The sequence below is a fragment of the Sinohyriopsis cumingii genome, chromosome 8, assembly GCF_028554795.1.
Source record: "Sinohyriopsis cumingii isolate HCF-2022 chromosome 8, ASM2855479v2, whole genome shotgun sequence".
Lineage (NCBI taxonomy): Eukaryota > Metazoa > Mollusca > Bivalvia > Unionida > Unionidae > Sinohyriopsis > Sinohyriopsis cumingii.
Genome location: NC_142968.1, coordinates 30526545 through 30545732, shown reverse-complemented (window position 1 = coordinate 30545732; position 19188 = coordinate 30526545). Strand labels below are relative to the sequence as shown.

Here is a 19188-nt window from a genome sequence, read left to right as displayed (position 1 = left end):
TTTGAAAAATGTGTTGCTGTAGAGGCAGGAAATACGGAGGCACGGTTAGAAAAGGTACTGAAAGAATAAGGTATCAAATGGTATCAAACGGTTAAGGAAACAGTAGGTTAAATTGTTGTAAGTACTGTAGCAGACGTTGCTTCAAGACCGCTATATCCACATAGAATTTATCAATCTGATAAGAAGATGCTGGAGGGAAGTAATCACTGACTACCGTAAGAAAGAAGACAATGTGCGCAAATCTTTGTTACATGCTTCTTGAATTATAAACATTAGTGAAGTGAGCTAGAGGTTGCTCAGAGTAGTCTAATATTAAAATATGTTTGCATACCAATGTCATATTAAGTACTGATGGAGGCGTCAACACTAATGACATGTGCAAGAGAACAAGACATATTTCTTACTTTCATCTTTGAAAACTGTACAGTAGTCATATAAATTTAAGCTCTTCGCGCATCTCATTGCAGGACTATTGATGCAGGCATAAACTGTACCCGCCTCTTGTCCAGGTTGTAACTTTATCTCGTTACGCTACAAAAGAAAAATGTTCTTTATAGTTTTGTTGTCTTATTTGCATTGGATAATTTCATGGAAATATTCGTGCTATCGGTAAACAATTCTCGAACCTATCTCAAATTGTGTTTATAGTTTTCATTCTTAATTTAGATGGATGGAAGAGAAACATGAGTACACAAAAGCACTAAGACCTGCTGCTACATGTTAGTCACATTTACTGCACCACTACTAAATCAGAAATGGAGATGCTGCATACAGCCACCTAGAATTTATTAATAGCATACTTCCTTTCCAGGATAATCCGTCCCAAGCAAATGATTCCTAGCCTAATTCATTCCCTAAACACACCTTTGTTGGGGGCAGGGGGTAATGACACAATATAATTTTGCAAACGATAATTGGACCGCTTTATGCTTTTAAGAATGCCGGCATAAATACGTTAATATGTTAGTGGTATAGGACAAAGATAAACCGAACTATGCCGAATGAAATATTATATGACCGGTTGCTTTTGATGTTTTAATACAGAACTTTGTAAAATACAATTTGTTATGTATAACATAGAATGCAAAAGCAACAGACAAAACTAAAGTTTGAAACTCTGTAACTCTATATATTGAAGGAGGAGATTTGCTGCCCAGAATAGGTTAATCTTTTCATTATGTGGGATTTAGTTAATTTTGATCCAACTTGGTTTCCTATGAAAAGTTGACAATAACAAAAACAATGTGAGATTTGTTGAATTTAGCAAAGATAAATCTGTTCACAATAATTGTATGACAATTAATGCAAGAATTAGAACCAGTACGTGTTTATTAAGAAAAGTTCGTTCAGTTTTTGTTATGTTATTTGAAACATACCTACTACAAAATCAGATACTGTCAGTTACATGCATAGCGAGCAATGATTTTATATTAGTGAACATTCGTACAATGAGTGGATTATTCTACTAGAATTACTTCTCCACAGGACTTTTCTACTATAGTGTTAATTGGAAATTACATCACATGCCCGCAAGGTGACTTCATATCATGACGGCGTTATGATAATATGCCTGCTGGAACAAGTATAATTTCCTTAGTCAAGTATCTTAATAATTTTAATAATAAATTTACACACACACACACACACACACACACACACACACATATATAAATATATATATATATATATATATATATATATATATATATATATATATATATATATATATATATATGAAATGTTCAATTTACGTATGATTGTTTTTCTCTATATTGTGATTTTATTGTTTCAGTTTTGATTAGAGACTCATTTGCCTTTATCGAGTTGTACATATGAGACTATTACGGTAATACATAATTGAATGACATCATGTAAATAACGTAATTGTTTATAAATATATAAGCGATATAGTTTTTATTTAAATGGTTTTTACCTAAAGAACCCTACAGTAAATACAAAACTAGACGCATTGTTGGTGATATTTAAATTCGTTGTGTGTGATGTATAGCGTGGCATAGCTGAACGGAAAGGCACAATGTCCTAAAACAGACACCTGCAGTAAGTCAGTCGAAATTAGAGACTGTACAACGTGGTGAACTAAACAACTTGCAGAGAGTTGCCTTTGTATAGCTTTACTTACACAGGTGGACAGATCGTTGGTTTAATTTTGACGCAATACTCTGTAGTTTCTCTTTTCTGCAATAAACTGGCAAGTGAAACAGTAATATTATCAGTATTTATGGTCATCAGAATTACAGTATGCTTCGTCAAGCAAGAGAGTACCTTCGACTTTGTCTTCATTTCATATATACACCATCCTCCCGTGTGTTCACTGTTTTAATGTTAAGACTGGAATTAAGATTATTCATTTACTATCGATTCGGCTTAAAGCAGATTTTATTCCTTCAACAACGATTAGGGGATTAATTGTAAGCATATAGCTCCATATAATTTCTGATTGCACCAAATATTTGCTTACTTTGAATAACATTCCAAGCAAAGAAGTGAGTATGCTGTTTCTTTATCATCACTTATATTAAGAAAACAAACACTACAATATTTATTTAGATTGCTTAAAGCTGTGCGAACACATTGTTTCAGCTTTAACTTGGTCTGACAAATGTTGGTTCATATTAATGAATTTTTCCTTATTGAAATTAATACTTGCCTTATTACACATAGGAATTCGATTTGCATCTGATATACAAAAACAGTTGTTGGGTTTTTTTCGGGGGGGGGGAGGGGGGTAATTTTCTGTAGAAGTATATAAATCGTTCAAATTCTGGTTAAAACCGATTCAAAGGGAAATATTACTTCTTTTTCTAACCGCAAGATGACCTTTAATTTACCAGGCAACACCAGTTCATGCCAAAGTTAAAGTCCATTCATTGTTCAACAGACTCGAATAGTTTAAATATTAAAAGACTTTCTCCCATGGAAAAGGTTCCCAGATTTTGTGTTTTTCAAGGGTCATTAGTGAACCGCATCGTTTCAGATATATATATATATATATATATATATATATATATATATATATATATATATATATATATATATATATATATATAAACCCTCTGTATCGATTATCCCCTCAAGATCTAGTTTTTCGGGAGTATCAGCATTTTTCCTTTTTCAAATAGCATCTTATTCCCCATTAAACTTATACAGAAAAATAAAACAAATTTAGGACAACGGGGACTTAATTAATCAGCCATCTGGCCTAGTTTTTCATGCCATGCCTACTTAGATCGACAAAACAGTATTTTAAATGTCAGGTTCTAATAATAATAGTCTTAATAATAAGAACTAATGACATATTTTGGCTTAAGGTTTCATTGGCTGTCGGGGTGTAGATGATTCTAGAAGAATTCATTAACTTCCCATTGGTTGGCAAATTCTAGGCCAAATGAATAGTAATTTCCAAAACGTGTGGTATATTGTAAAATATAGTCCCAATTGAAGGTGTATATCAGTAGGAAACTGTGCAATCAGACTCATTCCCGATTTTGGAGTCATCATTTCTTGTGTTCCTGTTGTAAGCTTGGAGACTTTTCTTATGTTGTAATTATATATTATTCGAGAGGAAAAATATTTATTTTGACTATTAAACGGAGATAGAAAGTGCTCATTATTTGGACTATAATAGTATTCTTGAAATGTATGAATTATTTGAAGGAATTCTGGACGACGCCATCTTGACAACGTCAGGATTCTTGGCGGACCAGTGCATTTCTGGTTTTGAAATTTATACGGAACTTTTCATACTTTGGGATTTTCATATAATCTTATCGGCATTATTTTGGATTCACTTCATAATGCTTAAGTTCCTCTCATATTTTCACTTATACCTTTGATAATTAAATTATTTGTTAAGTTTTACATAACTTGTTGGTTTTGTTTCAGTAAAGACAAATGACAGTCCTGGCTACTTAAATAATAATAATAATAATAATAATAATAGTAATAATAATAATATCATTATTATTATTGTTGTTATTATTATTATTATTATTATTATTATTATCATTATTATTATTATTATCATTAATGTAAATTTTGTAGAGCGCCTAAACCTTAGAAGATCAGAGCGCTTTACAATATTGGGTAACAATAAAGCATATACAAGGACAAGATTACAAAAACAAACATTATGAAGTTGCAAAACAAAACTTGCTGAGAATAATTAAGGAAGTAAACATTATTAAATCTTTAAGTTTGTGCTTGTAGTTAAAATTGATGCGTTTTAAGAGCAATCTTGTAAGAGATCGCAGTGTCTTTGTGTCTAAGATTAATCGGCAAATCGTTCCACGTAGCTGGGCCCTGGAACTCAAAAGAACATTGTCCTTATGACTTCGTTTTATTAGTGGGAAGAGGAGCGTAAGTTTCTAGATGAGCGTAAGTTTCTAGATGACATGTATATTGGATGAGGTCAGATAACGAGATGTAGCATAGTGAACCGACTTGTGTTTGATTGTAAATTGAATGGGCAGCAAGTGGAGGTTACAGAGCAGGAGGAGTTTCGCACAGTTTTTAAAATCTAATCAGAGCAGCTCTGTTTTGAAGTTTTTGTAGTAGATACTGAGACGATCCAGACAGAAGTGAATTACAATAATCTGTCTTGAAAGTACTAAGAAGTGTTGCAGTGGCATGAACCGAATGAAAATTGCGAATGGAGCTGAAACATATAAGCTCGAGATATGCAGCCTTGCATATGTTATGACAAGTTGGTGTAATGAGCGATTACAGTCAAGAGTACCAACTATTTTCTTGCTGACTATATCAATGTAATATTGATACTGCTGATATTTAATAATTGAGGTAACGGATGTGAACGAGAAAGTATGTTCTATTTTGAGTGGATCCCGTTATACCGACGTTTCAGCTTTAATGAATCTCTCTCTCTCTCTCTCTCTCTCTCTCTATATATATATATATATATATATATATACACACACACACACACATATATATATATATATATACACACACACACACACATATATATATATATATATATATATATATATATATATATATATATATATATATATATATATATATATATATATATATATATATATATATATATATATATATATATATGAGAATGAAAGATTTGGTAGATTTACTTCTTCACTTACTGCGTGCGAAACTCCGGATTCATCCAGGAAATAAGCAGATGCTGCAGGTTTGCCACAACCCTCGACTTCCAGATCAGTTTTCAAAGTGTCAGCCTCGCGTATGATCTTTGGTTTACAGTGTCTTTCGGGTGGGACTAACAGATTAAAAACCAACAATATTAGTCTAAGAAATTTTGTTATTGCGATGGGAAGAATAAAACAATCATTTCTAAGGTCCATTTTCAAATTTTGACAGTCAATTTACATTGCATTGCAGGATATAGTCATATATTGATGTTATTTGCAAACGTTGTTTTTATTAATACTGGTCACGAAGTCTATATCTCGACAAATATGCCGGGTAAGATATTGTGGATTTGACATTTTTAAAGCTTTCATGCCTTCAAAGCACGGCTATCCTATATGAGCTAACGCAATATTTTACCGTCAGTGGCAAGTGTAATGAAGCACCCTGTGATCAACTAGCTTAACAAGTTCGAGTTCTTTCAGGATAATTACATCTTTAAAAAAAAAATCCGATAAAATGAACAAGTAGTGTGTATGTACATAAAGTAAACACATAAAATTATGTTCACCGTCTTGAATTAAAATATGTTTATATCGGAACTCTATATAAAACGAATCTGAGAATATAAAAAAGAAAAGAGGTAAAGTGTATTTTGTTGAAATTTATTATCCTAAAAATGCCACACGCATACATTATAGAACTTGAGTTATCGTGCATGCACATATTACTTAAGCCTTAAATGTGGCAGATTTGAGAATTAAATATTTGATCAACAGTAGATAATCTCTAAGCGAAAACGAAAGTATTGTCGTTTGAAAAGCAAAATAATGAGCGATGTTTGGAGTGGCATAATGATATCTGCTGGTTGGTAGTAAATCTCTCTTCGCCCAAACAGCCACTCGAATCTACTTTCTCAAACACATACATACACATGCACGCACTCACACAGATTATTTCCTTTTCACACATGCACACAGACAAGTAGCAAAAAATACATATTTTCCCGCCACACAAGAACTTGTTTTTAAAAAAATTTAATAAAAAGCATGAAAAAATGTATCGAGCTTTTAATCATGGTTTATATGGCTTTCTCTTTTTATTGATGAAAAACATAATAAAAATATTTATTTTTCCACATCAGCATGACCTTTACTAAATTATGAAAACCACATATTATAGGAAATATTCAGTCAACCAAAGCAGCCTGTAAAATCTCTTATGTATTATCTAAACCACAACACTTGCCTTCACAGAGCTAACATTAATTAGATACGGGTCGTTTCAAGAACTACTTGCGACTGACCCATTTAAGCTTTATAATGTGATTAAATATTTAGAGAAACAAAAAGATTTCAAGTGCAACAATTTTTGTCAGTTAAATAATGTACTTCAGATTTTTTTTACATAAATATAAAAATACACCATCTTATCCATGTTCTGAACCTCTCCATTACCATCCTGTTAACCACATATACTTGAAGAGACACCTTCTATTGCGCTGAAAAAGATTAGTATACATACAAACAAGTAAATATGTTTTATAACTGCACTGAAAGATTTGACGGTGATGCCTTACAGTGTGATATGTCATTCTGGCAGAATCAATTAAACTATGCAATGGGGGTTTCAATAGTGTTGTGAGGAATATTATCTAGGAATTTAACTAATCAAAGTGTACCAGAATTAGGATAATTAGTATACAGGAATCATGTTTTCTTTCATGTACGAAAATGGTTATCTAAATGCTCAACAACTTTAGGTGATTAACACAACAAAAACAACTACACAGACTTAAACAATTTAATATAACATCTCATAACGTTAATAGTCCATCAAATCCTGAGTGGATATTCATTGATGAAAACAAAATATAAATGGATCGGAAGAACATAAACGCTGCATAAGTGACTTTTTTAGACTTCACCTGTTATATGATTGACTCATACAAACGTCAGTACAACTATGAAACAGGTGCAGCTAAGCATTGAATATAATGTAAGCGGAAGAGACAAATTTAGTGGTAACAAGTGACGAAGAATTAGGATGTGGGGGGGGGGGGTCTTCATGCATGATCTCTCTGGTTTAACAGATGAATGAATTGTAAAGTCAAATTAAAGCGTCAACTCTTATGCGGTTTGTTTTTACAAGCTTAAGTTAAAAATAGAACATATATTGCAACATCTTATTCCACTGTTCGAAACACTATAAATGTTATTTGAGGAATTTGTTGTAAGAGAATTAGGTTATGACAGCCTAAAACATCATTATAATGGTAATTAAATATATTTGAGAGTCAAAAGTGAACTTTGAGTATTCTTTTGGTGGAAATGGTGTATTTTGCTGTCGATTGACATTGGTATAGATAAGAAAATGACGCAACAACGACATGTTCATACTGGTACATATATCAATATAATGAAGCACCTGGATATTCGAAAGACATACGGCAATTTAGAAACATCCCCACAACTTTAACTGACCATGAAATAAATAGAGGATCTCAAATGGGTAATGATTAAATATTTAATTTATTAAACAGGTTGAATAATGTCCCGCTCTTGCCAGCCTGGAAAAGCTGGAGTTATTCAACGAGTTTCATAGCTTTAATACTGAGATTCTTTTCATCATATAATATAGTTTTTTATTGTAATGAAAATAGAACAAAGAAAAAGTACTTTCGCTTACTCTGACTCAGACGATGTACCTTTCATTTGTTGCGCGTCACAAATGGTCTCAAACTCTTGTCGATTTGTTAAGCACGTTTATAACCAATACTTAAAAGCACAGTTTCTCTTACAAATTAGAATAAAAAGAGTGATTGGTCTTCAAAATGGAATAAATGACTCAGAGAACATCATTGTTTAACACAGAATATGTATGGAAGTTATGTATGTTGTCACAACGTTTGATTGATTGAGATTAGAATATCAAAGTAACAAAGCGGATACAAAGGCGTGTCACTTTCAGTTAAGTTGTTGGACATTCAAGCGAAAGGGTTATTACTGGATGAAGAAATTCCATATTTACTGTAATGAGTTTGTGACTGGATATTTGCATTAGTTGATTTGGACCAGGAAATAGTCGGAATTTATTTACATAAGAAACATTAGATCGTTTGAGCTATTTTACCGCGTAAAAATACTGTGGTTTGATAGGTCGAACGTTCAAAAATTTGAGAGGCTGGTTTATGTTTACATTCTTCTATGAACTGGGATGAGTTTGTTTGCTTCTAGAAGTTAACATTTTAACCATTATTGTATATATGGCTAATTTTTTTCTTATAGGATTACCGCCCACGCTTCCATTCATGCACGCTATCAATTGACAAATACTCGTTAATTTTATTTGTTGTTGTTCTTGTTTGGGGGTTTAACATTATGTTTAGCGCATGATAGTCAATACACGGCCTTACGACCCCTGTTTGGTAAGTTGGTCATATTCAGAAAGACGTGACCTTTTTTATCAATTCCCTTTATGTAGGCAACTCAAAAAATGGCCGCCAAAATAGTCATAGTATTAGTAAAAAGAAAATGTTCCATACTGCATTAAAAAGAACATTTTCCCACGATCGCAGCTAATCAATAAAGAGAATAATGCGCATGAATCTCTTGGGCTTATTTGTACCAAACAGAACCACATAAAGTGATCTCTTAAAGTATGGTAATGTAAAAAAATATGTAAAGTGTACAGATTATGCCATAACAAACAATAATCTGTAACGTTACTAATGGTTGCAGCAACTGATCATCTTAAACTTTCAAATAGTGTATATACCACAAATTCTGTCTGATGCTTTGTTTATACCTTTCACGAAAATTTCAAATAGCGAAGTCACAATACCAAGACTAGTCATGTGCTGTAATCAGTTTAAACGAAAGAATCTAACCACCACTTTTTCAACAACCAAATTATCATTTTATCAATACTACCAGGTACTGCTACTATTACATTTGTCTCGCCATCTCAAACGAACGTTTGTTATAGTAAGCCTTTTGGGCTATGTCAAAAACTTATTATTTTCTGACGGTGGAGGACGAAGAGGTTAATGATGAATAGACGGCTGAAGTAGACGAAAGAAGGAGATTTAGGAGTTGTAGCAGGGGTTAGAGAAACAAATTTTATGAACAAATTTGATTTGAATAGAGCATGTGACGATATTTCATTGTTATTACCACAGCAAGAGCATATATAGCTAAACCCGTCTATTTAAACAGTCATTCCAATTTTCGCCAAACGGTCATTTTTCTTACCTTTTCAGTTTACAGTCACGTGGGATGACATTGTAGCAGCTATTTACATGCGATGCTGCTGCAATACCATTATTTTTATAGTATCCAGTAAACCCGAGCTCCCTCGTCTGCCAGGCCTTTACATACCCTGTTTCCCATTCAGTGACAGGGACCAATGTTATCTCATCCACCACATCTACACCACCTCCAACAAAACCCATGCAGGTCTGCCATATGAGTATTACCGGCTTTACTATGAAAGCATGACATGCACACCGAATTACATTACCAATGCCTACGGTCTCATCCAGCTTTGCAATACCATTATCAATAAATGACCTTAACCTCTAAACCTTTTCCAATACAAAACCGTCAGATTATCTCTACACCATTCCAGAACCGTATAATTTTTACTCACATCTCAACATTCGAAACTGAAAAGCGTATTTATAAGATTATGATGCCAGCCTAACGACACCTACTATTTGGAGTAATTACGAATGGCTAACTATTCCTTAGAAGACCTAACCATCATGTTCCATAGTTTATAATCATTCGTTTTGAACCTCCGAACCCGACATTCTTTCTAGCATGTTGTAAAGCATGTTGTATAAGTAGAATACTGCTTGCAAAATAACGGTCCCTTCATTGTCTCTTCATTCCAAACATACATTTCATTTTAACTTTGACAGATGCTATGAATGAGATGTAACGTCTTTTGTGAATTATGTAGTGCTTTTAGTAAATCTGTGCAATGAATAACTAAGTGTTTACACTGTGTGCCTTTTCAAAGTTCCTATGATTTTAAGTAGCATTGGTTTAACAGATGCTGAAGGTTGTCTCTTTTGTCTTCATATCTGACTGACTGTATGTAAAGACATATATATTACCATCAACGAATCTAAAATCGTTTTTCTTTAAACTCAAATTATTCTCCATTGAATTGACGTGGACACTTTATTACTGGAGACTTGACTAACTCAGCAAAGACTAAAGAAAATATCTTATTTTAATGCACATTCGCATTTTAAGAAACAAACTTGCGAGAGTTATCCTCTTTGTTAGTTGTTTTCATCGTTTCCACCTGACATATCCTAGATTATAGTAGCTCAGTTGCTTTTGATACATTTTTATCAATTAATTCAGTCCACGCGTATACCCGACAATGGCCTAAATTTTCCATTTTTACACAGGAAGAATTGGAATTTGCGCAACCTATACCAAAAGAATATCGATACCAATCTGTTTCTTATTTATATTTCAAAACTCTTTTCACATGACTATGTAGCAGTATGAATTCTGTCCAGATTACCACAGCATTCAGCTATCATTTTTAGCCCACCGTGCTTTTGAATCTACCCAGTACTAATACAATTAGTAATTATATTTCCAATATGTTATGCTTAAAATTGTTAACAAGCACCTATACTCTTAAGACTTGCAGATTTCAGACTGTAAGATTATTTGAATATTGTCATTTTGAATAAAACAAATGGGATAGCGTTAACAAAAATCAGTTTTAATATTAGTATAAGCCTTAACAGCATTTCGTGTGTATTTTAAACATCCGTTGTGAACATATTCGCAAACAGAGGATTACAATGATCATGTTGAACATTGTAATGTTGAACTTTCTACACGCGCTTGTCCATATGTTTGGCAACATTTCCTATTCTCACTGGAAATGGAAATCGATTCGTCCAAATATTATTGTTCAATATGGAGCCTAAACTATAAAGCTAGGTGCTTTCGACTTCTTGTACCACATACTGAATTAATTATTAAAATTTCTGTTCCAGAGTCATTGTGCTAAATTAAATATTTCTTATTTTAAATTTCTGATTAGAAATGGGGCCAAATTTCAACCCCAAAGCAAGCACATAAAACATTCCTGAGACATCCCCTCGAGGTTTTTGATATCCATGTGCCGGTAAAGAGCTATCAGGTAAAGAAAATAGAAAGATTATTATCATTTAAATTGAAATACTAGAGTGACCTTCGGAAACAAAGAATGTACTTCCTTGTATAATCCTTTGCTTTTTAAAACTTGCATTATGATGACGCATGGTTCTGAAAACACGATATGACTCCACTTTCAACTTACCCCGATGCTATCAAGAGTTGTTGGCGAGATCCCTGCATCCAAATTTTCGTATCCATTCAACATTCAAAACTTAAATAATCCCTATTCCAACTTCATAATTGCTAAATTGCCAAAAGGGGTCGAATGAGAAAGAGGAAACAGATGAAAGGTTGCCCATCATCACATCTATTTTCAAATTTTTGATTTAGTCCATGTCCTATATTATTATTAAATATTATACAAAGACTCTCTGTGCGTAGTGCTACTTCATGCATGTTTAATAACTGGGAAAGTGGACTTCACCTTACCCGTAGCTATCTTTTGTTCGTGAAGCCATTGCACGTTCTATTTAATCTGGCCAGTGTTATATTTGACTCATGTCTATTTATATTTTCATGAATATGGACGCAACATTGTATAATGGCCAATTATAGGGTGTAGATAAATGTAAAACAAATTAGGAACGCATTCTCTCCAGGTTTATGTTTGTGAATAGTGGGCGGGTACAAATGACTTTCAGATAAATTGTCACAGTGTGGGGTGTACTATTTTTGCAGCAAATACTTGCCGTGTTACATGACTTGTCAATAAGTCAAAGAGTTCATCTTGTTACCTTGGTTCACGTAACACGGGATTGTTAAGTTTAATTTATAATGCAAGAAACGTCGGTGCTCATATGCTTTTAGTAGTGATAATACCTTGTTTTTTTTTATTTTTATCTATCTTAAGATAAAAGTTATATAACGAATATGTTGCATAATTTATATATTTCGAAAATTAGCAATAATAAATTGAGTCTCATATGACACTTTGCATACATTATGAACATTGTGTAAGGCGCAGCCTGGGACGTTAATATGGGAGAATACCTGGTACATAAGTATCGATATAACGTAACTAAAAGCATAAATATAAAATTAAATATTGTAGAGTTAGAAAGATTAAATAGAGAATGGGTTAAAAAAAAATATATTCACGAGAAGGTCTTAGCCAAGTTGTTTTTTTGTGCCGACATATTGGATGGTCCTGTCATAGTATCGCCTGATCTCAGTAGGCGCCTGTTGTGTTCTACATCAAAATTGTTGACGATGTATTTGTCATGCCCTTGCCTACAACGGTACCAGAACTGAATAAACACTAATTGCATACTGCTTATAAAAATGATCATCACTAACTTTGCTAAAAAATGGACTTAGCTATGACAATGTAACCATTTTTATACGTTCAATCCCAGCCAAGACAAGTGAAAAACACTTAGCGATTTCGACGAATAAGAAACATTATTTCAGATTGTCAAGAAGAATTTAGAACAAGCTGCGGCATCACATGATACGAAGCAAATATGATTATCAAAGCCTTGGAAGCACATCAAGATGTTATATTTAAAGACTCAAGCCAGGTGATAATGCAGGTAACTTACTTATTGAACCAACGTATTCTACACTGAAGACAAAAATAATGACAAAGGCTGGCTATCAAATTCATTTTACAATTAATTACAGCCTGTTACATATTCTTGGCTTTAGCTGACAAATTCTAGACAGAACAAAGTTCACTTGCGCTTTTCCGGTCAATATAAGCGAAGTAAATAGGTTATTAATAAATTGTTTTGCAGCGGAAGGATCATATGATGCGCAAAGTGGTCATAACCACGTGCGTTATTTAGAGCTTTAGTCCTTACTTCACCACCTGGTTCTCTAATGACAGTAAAGGCTTTGCTGCTGATGTACCATCCACTTAATAACGTGCAAAGTATACCAGGAGTCACTTTGTCTATTACAATCCAATCGGGAAATAAAGTGAACTTAAAAAATAAGTGCGAAACATTTTACTGCGATCAAAAAACAAAATAATTTATTTGACTTGTATAGTGAAAATTAAGCGCAAGAAAATCATTGGGGAATTTTCTCTCTGTCTGGTAGGATAGGCGCTGTGTTGCCAGGAATAGGAAGAAAAAGTGGTCATCTTGTCTCGAATTTTGCAAAGGGTGATGTTGATTTCAATACGACAATGCGAGCGGCTGAAAGAAACTTCAAATTTGATTTCTTAAGATGATAAATAATTCAGTATTTTGAAAACCATGGAAAGTATAAAAGGAAGTGTGTCAACATGCGGCTACCAAACTACCTGGCTCGGAGTGACAATTTAGTAGCCGACCCTGACTCTTTATACTACACATTCTCTTAATTCTAATCTGGGTAACAAACGACAATCACCAGTTGCCAAACAGGAACAAGATCCCAAGATCTGATGTTTGTTTCAGAGGGCTATTAGAAAACTTAAAGTCAATTAAGTACCAATTTGCTATTTTGTAAAACAAAAATACTTTATTCAGAGAAAATAAAGACCACCAGCGATATCTGATGGTAACGAGAGGTCAGTGAGCTATCAAATTGTTGCTCCCAATTGATATCGATAATAAATTCTTAGTCTAGCCATTAAATCTCCACTGATATAGGAGTCAATAACACAAAATTCTCGATCAAATATATTTGTGGAAAACTAAACCTTATGTTTTAAAATACTTTAGATCTTGTAACACTTGTCAAATGGTAGGAAACCCCAAACATAAGATATCTAAGAATCATCCACAGCATATTCCTGCATTTGATGAACAATTTAGCAACCACAAAAAAAAACAATAAATTAAAACAGCTATTATGCGACTATGAGAAATTGTTTCCACATGCTCAAACACGAACAAATAAAGTCTACCATGACGTTGATATTGTACATTTTACACCTGCAAAACAGCATCCATTCAGGATGAATCATTTCAGCAGGAATTTATGACAAAGGAAATTCGATATATACTGGAGAAAGATGTCATTCAAGCAATTCCATGTAACAGGAGATCAACATTCATTCTTGTGCATCAGCCAGATAATCCCCATTTGTACTGACTATGCAAGACTTTTAGTATATCAGCAAATTTAAGACTTGACATTCATTCGGTAGACTCTATACTATTGGACTTATGATACAAAATCTACGACCATTTTGGATTTAATTCACGATACTTTAAGTTCCTTTTAAAGTTTCAATTTGTATATTTGGAAATTAATTATTTATTGAAATTTATAAAACTTGATTTTTTCGCATATATAAACACAATAAACTGAAGATGATCAGTGCAATGCTAGTTTTAAGTAACCTAAGCGCGTTCGACTTTGAGTCTTGTTCAAACCAAATACGAAACAGAGACAAGACAAAGAAAAACAAAAACATCGTTGAGATTACAAAACTTAACATGACTGTTTCTACAGAAATACAAGTTTGAATGTTCTATATTTCATCTAGTTGGCTTCAGCTTGATATGATACTGAAGAATATTTTAGATTGGTCTAGAAATGGATGAGCCATACGTGAAGAGTTATCTGAACATTTTATTAACCGCGGCTGCGACAAAGACCTGAGGAAGACTTATTCTCTTATTTCTAATCAGGGTGACAAAAGACAGTCCAGAAGTCTCATGTATGTTTTAGATGGCAATTAGTGAAGATGACTCTGCTGAGGTACCAGCTTGCTAGCTTTTAAACAAATAGGGTCCTGATGAGAACATAGAGACCACCGGAGGTACCCACTGATGACGACTGGTCAGTAAACTACAACATTCTGGTACCTGAGTCATATAAAAAGGGCATTGTAAATTTAGCCCATGAAATTCCATTGGATGGTAATCTGGGAGTCAATAGAACCTATTACAAGATCTTAAACGATTTTCTTTGGCCTAAAATTTAGAGTGATGTTTCTAAATACTGTAGATCTTGCCACACATGTGAAATCGTAGGAAGAACTAGCTAAAAGATACCTAAGACTCATTTACAACCAATTCCTGTATTTGACGAACCATTTAGTAGTATAATGGTAGGTTGTGTAGGTCCCTTACCAAAGACCAAATCAGACAACCAATACTTGTTGACCATAATGTATGCGCTGACAACGTTTCGAAAGGCAATTCCTTTGTGGAACATTAAGACTAAAACTATAGACAAGGCCTTAATGAATTTATTTACACTTTTTGGCCTTCTTAAGTCCGTCCAATCTGATCAAGGTTCTAATTTAATGTCAGGGATCTCCGAATAAGTTATGTATGAATTAAGCATTGAACATTTCACGTCCTCTACGTATCATCTTGAAAGCCAGGCAACGTCGGAAAGTTTTTATCAGCCTTTAAAGAATATGATAAGGTCATATTGCTTTCAGACCAGAAATGATAGGGACGAAAGTATTAATTTATTTTTGTTTGCTGTTAGGGAATCAGTTCAAGAGTCCCCTGGATTTTAATCCTTTTGAACTTGTTTTCGGATCCACTGTTCGCGGACCATTGAAGTTGCTTAAATAAAAAGTTATTTAACTTGATTATATCTCTGATTTGAAGTACAAGCTATCAACAGCTTGTGAATTAATCTTAAGTCTACCCAATCATAATTGAAATTAAGGTATGACACAACTACAATGGAAAGAACGTTTCAACCTTGTGATAAAGTTCTGACTCTCTCGTCCATACCTCAAAGTCCTCCTCATGCTAGGTATTATGGTCTCTATACAGGTAAAAAGAAATTCAGAGGCTTAAATTAAATCATCGATACTCCAGGGAGGCAGAAACAGAAACAACTCTGCCTTATCAGTATGTTAAAGGAGTATGTTGATCGAGCTAGCTCTATGAATCATTCAGTAAATTTAGTTGTTCCCTTCCCACACAGCGAAAATTTAAATGATAACTGTACAACCAGATTGTAATGATTCTAGTTCAACCAGTTATCAGAATTTTGAAGTAATAAAGAATCTGGACAATAATCGTTCACATCTACATTCACAAGGAAAGAATGAACCAAACCAGCAAATATGTGAATATTAGCACTTGTTCCCAGATGTTCCAACTCGAACAAACAAAATCTATCATGATGATGAAATTGTAGATTCCAAGCCTGTAAAACAGCACCATTATAAAATTAATCATCTCAAGCAGGTATGTTTGAAAAAGATATTGAGTATTTATTGGAGATCGACTTTGTTGAACTAAGCAAAACTAATTGGAGTTCGCCGTGCATTCTTGTGCCGAAACCAGATAATTCTTTGCGTATGTGCACTTAAAACATAAGAGTGAACAGACTTATTTCCAATTCGAAGAATCGATGATTGTATGTATAGAATTGGAAATGCAAACTATCACCAAGTTTGATCTGTTAAAGGCATTTTGGCAGATCCCACTTACGGATTGAGCAAAAGAAATTTCGGCACATGCAAATCCAGATGGACTCTATCTGTACAAAATGATGCCATTTTGTATGAAAAATTCTCCCGCTACATTCCAGCGTTTAATGAATATTAGAGCATCTTGGATAGATGGTTGTGATGCATACATCGATGACGTCCTTAATTACAACGATTCATTGACGGATCGACTGGAAACAATCCTGAAATTCCTCGTTCGCTTGAGTGATGTAAATTTAATAATTAATTTAAATAAAAGTGAATTTTGCCACGCTTGTATCACTTTTTTAGGGCACATTGTGGGACATGGTTAAGTTAAGCCTGTAGAAGCATAGGTTAAATCTATCTCTTCATTCCATGTACCTAACCGTAGAAAGCAACTGATGCGAATTTTCTGTATGGCTGGATGTTATCGAAACTTCTGCTCAATTTGTTCCATGTTTGCTTAGGCCCTGAACAATTTAGTACGTAACAAGCCAAGTTTTATTGTTCTAACAAAACAATGTCTTGAGTTGTTCGATAAATTAAAGGCCATAATTTTAGACTGCACCAGTTCTCTCAGCTCCAGATTTCAAACAACCCTTTAAAACGTATGTTAATGCAAGTGATGTAGGGGTTGATGGAGTATTAATTCATGAAGATAAAAATGGCGTGAATCATCCAGAGTGCTCTATTTCTACTAAAATAAAAACAAATAAATAAGCACCAAAGAAATCGAGAAGGAGTGTTTGGCTTTAATTTTGGCTTTGCAACACTTTGAAGTGGAGTTTAATTCTGCTCCTTCACCGATTAGTGTATTATGTGATTTCAACCCCCTTTCTTTCATCAACAAAATGAAAACTAAAAATCAGAGATTTTTAAGATGGAGTTTGATTTTACAAAAATACAACATCGATATTCGGCACCTCAAAGGAAAAGAACTTAATCGCTGATACATTTTCTTCTGTATAGGAGTTTTGCATTGCATTATTTTGTATACATTTTTGTATACGTGACTTGGCTCTGTTAAGAACGTAAATTACATAGAATCTATACATAGATCCTTACACATGTTTTGACAATTTTTAATAATGATTCTTAATAGAAAGACTTGATGGCGCCTTTGGCTTAATTTCTCATTTTGGTTAATGGTGTTTCGTCGTTTCTGGAAAGATTCAGTCACTTTCCATTGATTGGGCTGGGTCACGTGAATAGGCAAAATCAACGTAAAATGGGTAGTGTATTCCATCATGTGGGATCTATTGTGAGATACAGTCTCAATAGACGGGATATATAAGGCGAGAATTAAGCAATCAGATTCATTCATTCTCACTTCTTGTGCTCCTGCTGTAAGTCGACAGACGTGTTTTATGTTGTACTTAGACATAATTTCAGAGGACAAATATTTGTTTGGACTGTTCAGTGGAAAAGAAAAGTGCTCATTTTGGACTATATTATTATTCTTGAAATGTGATAAATTATTCAAAGAAATTAAGTACAACGCCATCTTGACAACGTCACAGTTCTTGGAGGACTAGTACTTGGAGGACTAGTACATTTCCGTCTTTGAAATTTATCAGAAGCCATTCATTCATTTAGGACTTTCATAGACCGTTATGAGGATTAGTTTGGATTCACTTCCTTATAATGTAAGCACTTCTCACTTTTTCATTTATGACTGATAATTAAATTGTTTGTTTGTAAAGTTTTTGTTATGTTTTACAAACCTTCTTGGTTTTGCTTCATTTTGCTACTTAGTTTGTGACCACAGAGTCGTAACACTTCGAATGTTGGACTGCGCGCAAATGTTGCGAATTAAATAGAAATCTCTCGAACCTACAAACATTCTTTAGCCTCTGATAATATGAACAACGCATCGGGCAATAATGAAAAGAATAAAACTAAAATTGCAATTCAAAATCTCACACAACGTGTATTTTCTCATGTCAATAAAAAGCAAAAGTTTGTTTGATCCATAGAGTGATACAAGTTTTTTAGTGTCTCCCTTTGCATAATATTCGCACAACAGGGAAATGTGTCATGCTTATCCTCAAGGGAATAGCGACATTTTCTTGATCATATATTAACTGAATATATTAATAACGTTACAAAGTAAACCTGGCTAGATCATATTCGAAACACCTTGGTACTGTTCTTATTATATTGTATGTGTGACTTTTTCACGCTATTTTTATACACAAAATATGATCGTGGTGGTTTACAAAGTAAATGTCAATTGTGTGGTTATATTTTTGATTAATTTAACATTTTGACTTTTTCTTAAATTATGTTGGTGACTTGAACAGATATATACTAATATTAGTATAACTTCAAACATTATCGCAAATTTATCCCCCGAATCATAACAAAAGCTGGGTATAAAGCAAGGTATATGTATTGTGTTTCTTTAATGTTATAAAAGTATTGGCGTACAGCGGTCATCGTGTCTTTTTTACTACTCAGACACACACACACACACACACACACACACACACAAATTGAAAGTAGTTGAATAAATAACCTGATCTGTCA

The 19188-nt window shown here is 33.5% G+C and overlaps 1 protein-coding gene across 3 annotated transcripts in view; it reads right to left on the bottom strand.

The window, feature by feature from the left end:
* The window catches only part of LOC149793224 (uncharacterized), a 113285-nt gene that overhangs the window by 22328 nt on the left and 71769 nt on the right, over positions 1-19188 (bottom strand). For all 3 annotated transcript variants that reach the window (XM_089967190.1, XM_089967191.1, XM_089967192.1), the window contains exons 4-5: positions 5142-5275; positions 405-531 (exon numbers count right to left, since the gene is read on the bottom strand). In XM_089967190.1, coding sequence (XP_089823316.1) covers positions 405-531; positions 5142-5275 — 261 coding nt within the window. The remainder of the gene's footprint in view (positions 1-404; positions 532-5141; positions 5276-19188) is intronic.